Here is a 13572-nt window from a genome sequence, read left to right on the forward strand (position 1 = left end):
AAGCACATGCCACACTTTAGCACAATGGTGATTATTGAGAAATACAAAATATACCTGACAGCAGTTTTAGAGCATGTATTACCTGCTGTAGGACAAGAGGTGATCCCACACAAGTCCTCCACCCTCCTGGCAGTGTCAGGAGCTGTCACTGCATGTGCCACAGTGCCAAGGAACAGCATCCCAAGCCAGGTGTGTAATTTCTGAACATGTACTGCCATGGTTTTCATAGGATGCAGAAGGATCAATGCTGTTCTAAAACTCCTTGTGGATGGATTAATTAGTGTAACAACATATTCATTTTCATGCTGCTGAACCTGTTCTAGCAGCAAGGAAATTACCATAAATTGCCTAAGGGAACCTGTAAAATACACAGGAATAACAGGCAAACAGAGAGCTGCCATCACCCTTTTGTCCACCGCCTCAGACTGAGGTCAGCTTTACAAGACACACAAATAATTGCTCTCTTTGAGCAAACCTGCAGGCAGAACACCCCAGAGAGCCCAAATTCCCAACCAGCATGTGGTTAGAGAACAGGTGACATTTCCCACTTGTGCCAAGCACCCATGAATGCTCTGCCTTTTAAAAATGGAGCTGCTGGCAGCTGTTTGTTGCACTGCTGCTGGCTGATGGAATCTATCTGTGCCAGCACACACCATGGGGCTCTCTGGCCACCCTGCCCAGCAAACACACAGGACTGTCCCCCTACATCCTGCCTTCACCCAGTGTTTTGGGCTTGAAACACAGCAGACACCCTCAAATTTGATGCTATTAGTAATAAATCAAGGACACCTACACAAAGCATCCTCCTGACTAGGGGTGAGCAGTAGTAAACACACCACTCGGGAGACAATCTCCTTAAAAAACCTGGAATGGTGGAAATGGATGAAGGGCAGGACTGTGGCTCATTCCTGTCCATTTTTTTACAGGCTGGCTGGTTATATGGAAAGTATCTATTTTTCAGTGCTGTTTTTCAGGAGATGGTAAATGTTTTTCATGGTATCAGTCACAAAGATCCAACAAAAATCCTTGGGTTTGATTTACAAGAATTAAACAACTTCATTTCAATGCCTATCTGTTGCTATCCTAAAGATACACATCACTTCACTTGTGCACCAGACAGTCCAGACACACACAACTACTATCCAGTTCACATGACAACCATAAAACCCACAAAACTGCACCTTCCTTCTGCCCCAGAAAATCCCCAAACCCAAAAAACCTGCAAACTCCACATTTTGGAAAGAAAGAGGCATTTGTACCCCTCACTTGTACTTCTCATCTTTTCCTTGCTCAGTGCACATGTAAACTTAAATGCTGTAACACATTTCTTTCAAAAGGGTTAAATTCACTCAAGGAAAAAAAAACTTGAGTTTTTGAATCTCATTCAATCTCTTCATGGTTTTGAATACATCATGAAAAGCAACTCGGTCTAGGATTATCAGTGTTGGTCCAAAATGAAGGCAATACATTGATTTTTATTTCCTTAATTTTACACCAAGCCTCTCTGAAGGTGGGCAAAAGGAGAAAACTTGGTTTCAACACACCATCAAGCAAATAAAACCCAGAAGTCATAAAGCTTATCCTGTTTTGCTGCCTGACACCAATTATTCAGCTTTGCTTCCTCCCAGGGAAGCATTATGAAACATTTTGGAAACCAACAACATAGAAAGTTGAGCTTTGTGTAAACACTGTTGTGACTTTCTGCTTTCAGAGAGATTTGTTGCTGTGTTTCCAATTGGTTCCAGGCTCATTTCAGGAAAATTAGGTAAGACAGAAATGTGTATTTAATTTCAGAGATTCAGAGATCAACAGACATTCCCTCTTCATCCAAAGTCTCTCAAAATGTTCAGACTCCAGCCTGCCTTAGCTTTTGAAAGAAAACTGACAAAAAGGAGGACCCAGCTTTCCATTCCCATCAGCCACACAGAATATCCCAGGTGCAATTTTCAAAGCAAGAAGGGAGGCTGCAGGAGAGGACATGCTCAAAACCAGCCCCTGGTTTTTGTTCTCCAGAACAGATCACATCCGTCTCTCTTCCTCGCAGGACAAAGGGACGGATCAGCTCCTCAGAGACTGCCCAGCTCTGTCCATAGGGCTTCCATAAAGAATCAGCTACTCTCTTGCAGTATTTCAGCACTTCTCTCAAATTGTGAGGTGTCTGTGACACAGTTCACAATGTGATCATCATAATCATAGAGGAGACTGCAAAGCCTCAAGGATCCATTTTGTAGAAAATCACACAGTGGCCCTGCAGTTGCACAAGTTCAGCACCTTGCCAGGCATTTGCCATCAATGTGACAAAGTGAAACACAACCCAATTTGCAAGCTATTATTTTCCATGGCTGATTTGATTTGATACACAGGAATGATATAAAAATGCAAGGTAGTCCTGATCAGAAGTGTTTACATAAGGGACTGATTACAACAGCAGACGGCTATGTGGACAGTAATAGCTTTGCTTTTCAAGATGGTGCAAGGATGATCTTTTGTCCCACAGACAGCTCTAATTCTCTCTATGTGCATCTTAATTTCCATTAAGATGGAAATGTGAACAAACACAGCAGTTCAACTTTGGAGAAAGAAGCTGTGGGTGACAGGATCACTATTCTCAAGGCATAATGAGGATGCTGGGAGTGCACATTTGGGCTGCTGAAATCCTAGGCTGGATTTTCATTCTGCTTTATGAAGTTCTAATACAACATGTTTCCCAAAGAGGCTGTGGACTTCCCATCTCTGGAAGTGTCCAAGGCCAAGAGTTTCTTAGGTACAAACAGATATTTACATTATTAAACACACTACATCAATATCAAAACAAAACAGAAACTTCAGAGGCACAAGCCAATCTAAACATGTAAGCAGAGCAGCTCTGCTTGCCTGCAGAATTCTAAAGTTATTTCTCCTGTTGTTGAAGCTGAATTCTAATGAAAAGGAAAAGAAAAAGCCCATGTTCTAGTGGTTCCAATTTGGATTTGTAAACAACAGTCATTTGTGACTACACTACAGCACTCACAGAATGTGAAAGTCAGGGTATCTGTAAAGTTCAAACAATTTTGGGTGATTCTCTGGAAAGAGCCAACATCTCAGGGTGAGTATGTTCCAATTTAAAATCTTACCTGCCCATTTTTCTCCATTTTTTTAGAGGATAACCATTGTATCTACCCTTCAATTCAGAAAATCCTCTCCAGATGACAGAAATTGCATACTGGTGTAAAACTGTTCTGTTCTCCATCAGTGGTACACAGTTTGTAGTTTCATGGAGGAAAACTACAAAGATTTGGCCTAACTGTGTTTCAGCAGCACATACACTGAAGGTGGAGACACCATTTTTCTGATCAAAACAATCAGTAGTTTAGAAGAAATAATTCATCAACATTTCCTAGATATTATAGCTGCTAGTTTTTTCCAGCAGAATTTGCTAATAGCTGTTTGTGCACTGTTCCACTGCAGAACACATCTATTATGTACATTTTAATTCAGAACTCAGAGTATGCTCCTGCTGACAGCAGCATCTTTTGAGATTTCTGAACAGAGCTGTAGTGGCATAAATGTATTTCCTGTGGTGTCTCCTGTTTTGTATCACACTTGTCACAAGCTGCCACTGTGTATTGGTGGGGTGGAGAATGCTGCTCTCCAGGGAGTGCCCATTTCATACTCTCAGCTGTGCTGTGACCTTTTCCATTAATAGATGTGACAATAAGGGCAGGCCTTGATTGCTGAGCCACAAGAGCAGACTGGTTAATCACCCTCAGATGGGCATCAGCTGAAGCTCTGACAGGAATATCCAAGCCCATCTCGACCATATTTGAGATGGGATGGTTGGGACATGATCTTTAATGTTCCTTCCAACCCAAATCATTCTAGGAGTCTGACTCAGCTTAGGGGTTTTCGAGGCAAAAAATGTGCTGGAGCACCTATCAAATGCTATGGCAATAATCAGTGTAAATCTGAGGCAGTGAAACACTTATTCAGTGAGAGTGAAACCAAGCTAAGAAACTTCTTCCTTCGCTACTGACAGTGACAATGCAAATCAGGTGTGGGGTGGGGATGATGCTGGCAACATCTGAAAGGGAATGAGCAGAACAGTCCTCTTAAATAGGACCTGATCTTACACTGTTTCTCACCCAAAACCAAAACAAAACAACAAACTTTAACTTCAAGAAAGGAAAATATTGGGGAAAAACACCTAAAAAACCCCAATAGTTTAAAAATAGAAGGAAAAATCAGCATAGTAACAACCAGTGTAGCCTAAGCTCCCTCTTCTGGAATTTTAGAGTAAATACACTGGATTAGCCAGGTCTTGGTAAATCTAACATCTGGATTCAAAATCTAGCATCAAAGTGTTCATGTAACTTAGACAAAACACCTGTCAAACTTAGTCAGCCTCTTTCACATTAGTAATATTTCTTAAGCAGAAGATGTAAAGACGTGGAAAAATCTTGCAACAATTGAAATCACACAATACCTTTTTTTTTCCCTTGTGAAACCTTTGGTTTCTTGAGCAGGCAGCTCTACACCATCACCAGGGGCCACAGCCAAAGGTACATCCTCAGAAACGTGGTTATCGACTCCTTTGCAGCTATCAGGCTTGGAAGTGCTGAAAAACAATTATTGAAAATAAGCTGACAAATTTCAGAAATGCCCATGAAGCTTTAATGAAGTCTCTTCTTAGGATGAACTTTGGCTGGATCTACAGGAGCTGTAAGGAACACATCACCCCCTCCTAAATTCCCTTCTCTCTTCCATCTCCCACAAATTACTTCTTCCTACAAACATTATTTCACTTCTCAGCTAAGCACATAATCAGTAATATTGCAAAGACTTTACAGCTCTTATAGACCATAACACTAAGTGCCAGAGGAATTTAAGTTTATATAAAATCAGTAAAATAAATAAATCACTAATGACTGCTTTGCAATACTCACATAGCCCTTTTGTCTCACTGTACAATATAAACATTCAATTAAACAATTTGTGTTTTAGAAGAAAACCTTAAAATCTGGGACTAAAACATTGTCTTACTTTAAAAGCTCTCCCTAGGCTGTAAAGCTAATCCCAGAACTCATTACATGCATGTTAAGTCCTCTGCTCAGGAGCAGGGCAGTGCCCACACAACTCCCCCTGCTCTCAGCCACACTCATTAAACCACTGACAGAAAAGGAACTAAATAACCAATGACTTCATGTCTCAAAAGCAAGAGCAGTTTAAGGTCTTGTCACACCACACTGTCCCTTCCAGGGCACCTCAGACACACCAGAGGGACACAAATGTCCTGGGATGGCAGTTGCACACAACAACCACCCCTCCTGCTGCTGCCAGGACACTGACACAAGTGCTGATGGAAACAGGACGTGGCTGAGAAGCTTCTTACAGGTTTCCTGAACTAAATATTAACAGGTATCTTAGTAATTCCTTTTAAAGTTTTCTCTCCTCTTTCCCCTGTAATGACATTGGAATTGTAGGCAGCAGATTAAATTTTGTTACTGAAGAAGAGTTAGTAAGGTGCAGGGACAGGCTGTTCCCTTCTTCGGGGCACAGAGGGCAGGCCTGAAGCACATCCCTGATTTAGTCACAATACACAGGAGCACGAGAACAGCCACTTCCCAAAGTGCTCGTCTACCCAGTCACCAAGATCATCAAAGCTCTTTGTGAGTGTCGTTTACCTTGACCAGCTTATACCCACAAAGCTGCTTTGTGCCATATGGGACAAGTACCCAGCTGTTTCTTCTAAGAAATTCTCTCTGCTGTCCTCACTCCTTCCTTCCTTTCCTTCCTTCTGTTTGTCCAAACTGGCCTGATGCTGACACAGACACCCAAAACTTTCAGTCAAGTTAACACAAATAAATAAATAAATAAATAATGATTAAAAAGCAGGCTGTTTCCTTTTTCATGCAAAGGCCTTTGTCCTTGGCTAAAAATGTCTCTGTACTAATATAGCAACAGCATCCCCTCTATACCAAGGCACTGTGACTATATAGGGGCACATGGAGAGCAGTGAAAGTAAGATTTTTAAAGTAGAAAAAAGTGAACTGCTAAAAATAAGTGAATGCTGAACATCTGTTTGGAGAGCAAACAAAGAATTGCAAAACCCAAACAATTCACAAGAGGGCCCAGCCAAACAAGAGCACCAAAGGCACATAAATTATGGCCCTTGTGTTATGGACACACAAAGCTGTTCCAGTCCCACAGTAGCACCTGTTTCACACTCCTCACACAGGCCCAAAGGATCATCTGCAGCCCTTCAGCTTCCCCCTTTAAGCCTCTCCACATCAAACGAGACAGTTTTCAGAGATACTCTGACTAATGAGTGTCATTCCCAACACTAAAACAAAGCTTGCCGTTAACACACAAGGATTCCAGAAAAGCCCTGTGTCCACTCCTCCTCCTGCTCTGACCGACTGCACAAACTGAGGCAGGGGAGCACAGAACAGCAACCCTGTCCAAAATGCAGGCTCTGAGCTCTCCAGCCTAACACCGCATCAATGACCATGTGTCAACTCACAGCACTTTATCACCTCACACATGAAGCAGCTACATTAAAACCTCTCCACAGCTCTTATTAAAACAAGATTTTCCATTCAACTTTTTTCTCAGCTAGTAATATTTTAATGGTTGCAGGACAAATACTACCCTAAGGCCCAAATTTTCTCAGTGCACAATGAACTATATACATTGACCAGTGTTTATCCTGTGAAGTGATTAGAAAACAAGCATTTTCAAGCACCATCTCTTGCAAGCAAATCTCAAAAATTATTTTCTGACAACCTGTGTGCACAGATAAATGTAAGTACTCCTGCCTGCTTGTGCTGCCAACACTAAGAAGTACAGCCCTGAACACATGCAGCAAGTGCCTTTCTAAGCTGTCATTTTTTTCTGTGCATTTGCAGGTTTTGGGGTTTTTTTTCCTCACAAGCCAGGAAGGAAGTCACAGGAACAGACAGACACTGCTCAGAAGTGTTTCACACCTCTCACCTGGAGCCCAGCTAAGCTTTGGTCTTGTACAGACAGGGCTCTTATTTGCCTTCTCTACCTTTCCAACCCAAACATTCCTCATACAACACAAGTCCTGTTGAAGAGCTCTGCACCTGCAGAGTGAAGAGAAAGCTGTGTCTGATCAAAACTTCTCCTAGTGCAACATGTAATGGCAAATCAGAGAGAACTTGGCCTTTCATTGCTAAACAAAAATGCTTGGCAGAACCACCAGGGAACTTTTTACCTAATTCTTTTCAGGGCACTTCTCTGTAGATAGAGTAAATAAAATCTTGCAGAGCAGGTGACATCACATTGTGCCTGATCAATATGTTATCAGCAGGAGAGAGGCAGTCAGTCACCCTCAAGAAGCAAAACAAAGATAGAGTTTCCTGACTGGACAGATGGAGGGACAACCTGATCTCTTACTCTGCCCTGCCATCTGGAAGCCATTTAGCACAAACTGACCCCCATCATATATGCACCATTATTTTTCCCTGTCAAAGTGCACACCATCTGCATTATGTGACGCCCCTGATGGGGAAATACATGGAAACAAAAGCAAATTTAGTAAGTGACTAAATATCTTGGGAGAAAACACTTTATGACTGCACCTTACTGCAGACAGACTGGAGTAACACCATGGCATTCAGGAGACCCCGTAACATTTCCATTTTGCAGAGCTCCCCAGCAGACATCACAGAGACATCACGTGTGTGTGCATTACAGAATTATATCCAGTCACACTGAAATGTGCAGTGGTGCAGTGCTTCTACATAAAATGCCAAAAAAGCTGAGGCTTTAATAAGATTATCTTACTTATATTGGCCATAATCTGCTCCATGACACAGGTGAATTGTTGATGACAGACAAAAAAATGACATGAAAAAAATACCCACCACTGAGGCTCTTCCCTTAGGTAAGAAAAATTCAGTCCTCCTATTTCTGATCCTGAGCATAATCCCACGTGTTTTAATACTTTCATTTGCCACCAACATCATTGTTCCCAGCTCAGGACCAAAGGCCAGGGAAGTCAGCAGAGCTGCACCATGACTGAGCACACAGGAGTTAAAGCAGAGGTGCAGCTGCACTGATTTAATCCCTCTTCTGCAGACCAGCTGCCACCTGGGGGTGGGCACAGTGGCAGCCTCTGGGTTTTCTACTGCTGGGACAGCAGGAAACCCCTCTGCAAGGCTCACAGACAACAAGTGACAACAGTCTGGACAACAAAATCAGGTGAAGGAGAACAGGTAGGCTTTTATATCCAAAGCTGCACACGGATGCAAAATAAAGGAGTAAGGAAAACAAACAACACTGAAAAGAGTTAACTTGTGCAGCATTTAAAAAAGCAAACAAAAGAGTTAGAAACAACAAACAGAAGAACAACTCACAGCCAGCTTCACTCCAGCTGAGCACAGTGTATTTCTCTATCAGTTTCCTCTGTTTCAGGAACTGGAAAACTACCTACATCCTACGTGAAATACCCCTGGTCTTTAGAGCTGAACCCTTGCAAAAATCCTTGCAGCTCCCTCAAGGCCAGGATTTGGAAACAACAGCCAGATCCTGTGGTTGCTGCATAGTCTGTGTGCCCTCATCCCTACTGGGCTCAGCCACCCTGGATGGGGCAAGCAAAGCTCAGCACAGCCTGTGCAGCTGGGGTGGAGCAAGGAACCCCAACACACCCTTCAGACATTAACAATAAAGCATTTAAAAGGCACAACTTCTGAAGCAGATCAAAAGAAAAGGTATAATATAATTAACTCGAAATTCAAGATTCATATGAGAATGCAAACAGAGTGAATTCATGAGGTTTACAAGAAACTGAATTAAAGCACTCTGAGACAGCTCTCCCTAAATGTTTAGTCATAGACAGCTTGTGTGCCTTTTTCCCTGCAAACAGCAAATTATCACCCCAAGGGCATACAATCTTCTGCTCCAGACTGTAGTCCAAAGACCATATACAAATCTTTCTGGCACTTTTGGTGTTAGTCTTTTTTCATGCTTCCACATTCAAAAAGTAGCTCACAGCTCCACCTCAATTAATGCTCACTCTTTTCTAACTGCCTCACTACTATTGCCAACAGTCCATTAGCAAGAAAAACAGAATCCACAAAAAACCATCAGTAACCCAATTACATTTGTTAAAAACAAAAGAAACACAACTCTTTGAGTAAAAACTTACAAGAACTGAAAGAAATCCACATCATTAGCTTTCCCACTGTAAGCTTCTCTAGATCGTCTTACTCTGACTGTAGGAAAAAGTTTGTTTCTCACAGACTCCCTCAGCCAGCATTGGTGACTAACCAGCTTGGGGACTGGTGGCAGACCAGGACAGGCTAAACAGCAAAGTCACCCAGCTTTTAAGGTGGATTGAGCAAACCACACAAGGTCCCTTCAGCCTTTGATGGTGTGTTATTGTGACTCCAGCTAACAAATTTAATGCCAGCTTAAATATAATGTGTGTGTTTACACTTCACTGAACTCCCGGTGATTGAAGGGTACACACACCCTACAAGGCTTCCTCTATTGTTAAGATAAATTTATATGCCCGAAGATCCTGACAACCCCACCAGCACAAAGAAAGCAACAGTTTCTCTTCTCAGTGCAAGCGAAGGCAGACAAAAAGTCCAAAGTCCAGCAGAGATACCTGAATGTTTTATAACCAACATCATACTGTTAAAGAACTTCTCAAAGAAAACGCTTCAAGGATTAGTTACCTTGTACTAATAAAAAAAAAAATATATATAAGCACCTAAAAAAACATAGGGCATATATTGCACCTTCACATGTCATGAGCTTCCTATGTGCTGAAGTGACAGAATCTCAGCGAAAGGTAAAGAACATCTTCTTTTGAAGGTTTTCACAAGAGACTGAAACTCTGCTACAGATCTCTGCTGACAGATACAGGCAGACTGAGCAAGCCCATCAGCAAGCAGACGTTTATATCTGTGCAGGGACCATGAGAGTGATTCCTTGGGCAGTGCTGAGCTCCTGCAGCTCCATCCCCCCACAGCCACTGCCCCTGGCCCAGGGCACAGCTCTGGACAGTACCTGGCTGCAGTCAGCTCAGCAGCTCCCACAGGAACAGCATTTCCAAAGGCTTCAGACACAGCTAAGGGATGCTCACAGGGATCGAGGGGAGAAGCCAACTGATTATCATCACCTGGCCCAGGAGGGCTGTGGAGAGAAAAGACAGAGAGAAAGGCAGCCTTAAATATCTGAGTTATTCAGAATTACTGTTGTTTATCCTTCTGAATCCCTGGGCTCGAGCATGAATGAGCTAACTTGCGTGTTAGGGAACACAGAGAAAGCTGGCATTTTTAATCTAAGTTGCTTTTGTTCCCACAGGACTGAAGTCTCTGGATTTTTGTCTGACTCACAACTGCTGGAGCAATGATACAGTACAACTCAACAGCAAATGAACCCCGCTGTGCTTCTGATTATGAAAAGCAAATGAGAAATGAAGCTGCTGGTTGAACAAGAGAAATGACAACATTTCCTCACTCAGATAAAATATGAAGAGCTCGATGTTAGCTTTCACCTGAGCTGGGGGTGCTCATCAGTGGGGGCACCAAGGTGTCCAGGTGCTGTGGAGAACACACACAGGGAGACATCCAGCCTTGCCCCATTCCTGAGAAAAGCAGAGTGCCACTGAGTACCAGCAGCTCGTGACCAAAGAAACTTAAGTCTAATTTATTACTTCCTTACCTAACTTCAAATCTAGATGATTCCTGGATGATTCCCTACTGTAATTTAATTCTGAATCACAAAACATTAGAAACACTTAAACTTTACTATAAGAATGTCAGTGTTATTCTGGTAATGACTGAATGCTGCCATCTGAACGTACTCACAATGCCCATATTTTATCTAAAGGATTCTGTAGCATGTTCATGTGGGAAAAACAATTACAACTCTGAGCAATTGACTGCCCACTCTGGTTTAACCACACCTGAGGGCTCTGCCTGTTGTAGGGAACTTTGAGCCAAGGTGTTTACAGGCTCTAAAGTCCTCTAGCTTATTATCATAAAGAGACTGGTTTTCATTCATTGCCGAGTTGCAACTGGGGCATCCCCTCTACTTTGCCTTAAAATGAGGGTTTACAAAGTAGATTTTGACAACAGCACTTTACAATTTCTTTTTATGTATATAATGAGTAAACTGAGGAGATGGGCAGGTTTTCTTCTTGCTGTGACAGAGCACTATGACTATTCCCTGTAAACACCTAGAAAGCACAGCACAAACCCAAGCTGCAACTGGAACTGCTGTGCCCCAATCTGGTGAGAAGTGTTTGCTCCTCACCACTCACGTTTCCTACACAACCAACTTCTGGACAGGGATTTTCATAGTTTATGGACAAAGTAACCTGAAACTCAGGCTTAGGGAGGTGATGGAGAAACCGCTCCTTGCCAAGCCACCCTGCTCTGTGCCGCACAAACAATGAAGCCATCCACAAGCTGCTCAAACGAGTTCCACAAGTGACATTCCCAGGTATCACAACTGCCTTTGGCTCTGCCACCAGGTCCCTGCTGTCAGCCCTCTGCAGCCACCAGCCCTTAAGGCAAATTTGTTTCAAGGACTGAGCTCCATGAAAAGGCCACGAAGCTTTTTCCATTCTGCTGCCTCAGTTCTGGGTCGAGCCTGGAAGAGCTCTATTTATTTTATCTACATAAAACCACTTCCAAATTCTACTTATGACAAGCATGACTGAAATAGTTTGCGAAGGAAAATAGCTCACAGTTTAATGAGCAGTTGCTTACCAACAGCTGCAGCAAGCACACTAAACTCAGCCCAAAGACCACGGGGTTCAGACTGCTATTAGTGTGTCACAAGAGAAAGACTCTGCCCATCAAGTGTCCTTGGGCTCTTGAGTTTCACAATTTCACTTTTGAGGCCTCTACTTAGCCTTGGAAAGAGATTTTCCAAGTCACTGTTAGAAGGCAGGTATGCAAATAATAAGTTTCAGGCAAAGCTGGACCCACAGTATTCATTATGTATCAATGAGTGAATGAGAAATAACTTCATAAACCTGTCTAATTTCTTCTTAAACACAGCAGGTCTGATTCTATGTAAGAAAGCTTCAAAGGAAGACAGAAATTTTAGATACATACAGGTACACAACTTGGCACACAGAGACAGTGAGTGCTGGCTGCTCTGGTGGCTCTGTTTGCTGTTCTCCTCATCCCTGAGATGCAGACCTTAAACCCCTGATTTCATAGGAAAAAAGCATTTTATAAAACATTTTGATACTGGTGCTGGAGACAGAAGGCAGCTAAGGGTCTTGGCATTTACTCCCTGTCCATGTTTTTCCAATCAGGAGAGCTGGATGTGGCTCCCTTTGAACAGTCAACAATAGCTCCAAGTTTACTCCAAGGGAAACCAACAAGCATTTCAAACTCTGCTATCTCCCAGTCCCAAACATTTGGCTGCTTTTAATGAGATAACGGCAAGATTTATGGATGCTGCTCTTACTCCAGAAATCTCTGGAAAATGGCACCAACAACCACAAGGCAGGACTGAGCTCTCAGTGCTCTCATCACCCGCTGCTTTGTTTTCTTCAGGACACAAGATGTTCTCACTGGGTACAGCAAGCCTGACAAACAAACTCCTTTAGATTTCGTACTTGCCTTTCTAGTATCTTGGGCCAAAGAGCCAAATTTTTGAACCTCAGCTCACCCATACATAAGTAAAAGTATTAATCAGTCCCAGAAAAATATTGAGAGAATCTGCTACTTCTGTTCTTACACTGCAATTCTTTGGAAAGGAAAAAGATCTAGCAGCACCTACATCAGTTTTAAATTCATTCATTCAAACATGCTGTACTTCATAAAATTTGATCCATTTCACTAATTCCTTCATATTATTAGTTTTATCTTTTCACAGTTTAGTTTGCAGCTTATCTCTCACATTAATTATATTCACTGAAATAAACTTGGTGTCAAGAAAATCCAACAATAACCTGTTACAGTAACTCTGTGCCCCTTTGGTATTTCTGTTCTTTAAAAGTATTTCCAGGATTACTGGGACTCCTGACAATGATTCAGCAGAGAAGGAGGTAAGAAGTTATTTCTCATATTAGAAATCAACATTACAGGTATCACTAACTAAAAACTTATTTAGGGAACAGCTCAGAAACTGCTGCATAAGATACATGCAAAGCATTAAAAACAAATCCCTCTTTCTTTTTCCCTCCTGAACTACTACTTATGAATTAGTTTAAAACACATTTAAATATCAACAGCATTTCAGGAAAAATACAAGATTCTAAGATTAAAATGGAAAGTGTGGCCTCATTTCTCAAGGAACTAAGGGAACATCTATCCCCACAGGAGAGTCCATACACCAGCAGCAGCTTAAAAGCTCAGACACAGCAACAACTGGGGGTCACTTTTTCTGGTCACTGGGCTTAGATTTAGCCAAAGTTTTACTTTTATCAGCTAAAAATGCACTCACAGTCAAAAGTTCAAGTTTTGGGCAATACACTGTCTTTTGTAAACCCAACAAAAGACCTACTTATGCATTTAAATATGTGATGTGGGAAAAATCTCTCAAATTCCGTACTCTGAAGAAGAAACACCTTAAATGCCTCGCACCAGCACTTTGTAT

The 13572-nt window shown here is 42.1% G+C and overlaps 1 protein-coding gene across 24 annotated transcripts in view; it reads right to left on the reverse strand.

Moving 5' to 3' along the window:
- TACC2 (transforming acidic coiled-coil containing protein 2) overlaps positions 1–13572 on the reverse strand; it is a 118911-nt gene that overhangs the window by 64221 nt on the left and 41118 nt on the right. For 22 of the 24 annotated variants that reach the window (XM_086900294.1, XM_086900287.1, XM_086900298.1 and 19 more), the window contains 2 exons: positions 10018–10143; positions 4463–4594 (listed from right to left, as the gene is read on the reverse strand). In XM_086900294.1, the coding sequence (XP_086756420.1) occupies positions 4463–4594; positions 10018–10143 (258 nt within the window). The remainder of the gene's footprint in view (positions 1–4462; positions 4595–10017; positions 10144–13572) is intronic. The other 2 variants (XM_086900291.1, XM_086900307.1) reach the window with 1 other exon arrangement.

Source organism: Cyanistes caeruleus, chromosome 8, assembly GCF_971803275.1.
Source record: "Cyanistes caeruleus chromosome 8, bCyaCae1.hap1.1, whole genome shotgun sequence".
Classification (NCBI taxonomy): Eukaryota; Metazoa; Chordata; class Aves; order Passeriformes; family Paridae; genus Cyanistes; species Cyanistes caeruleus.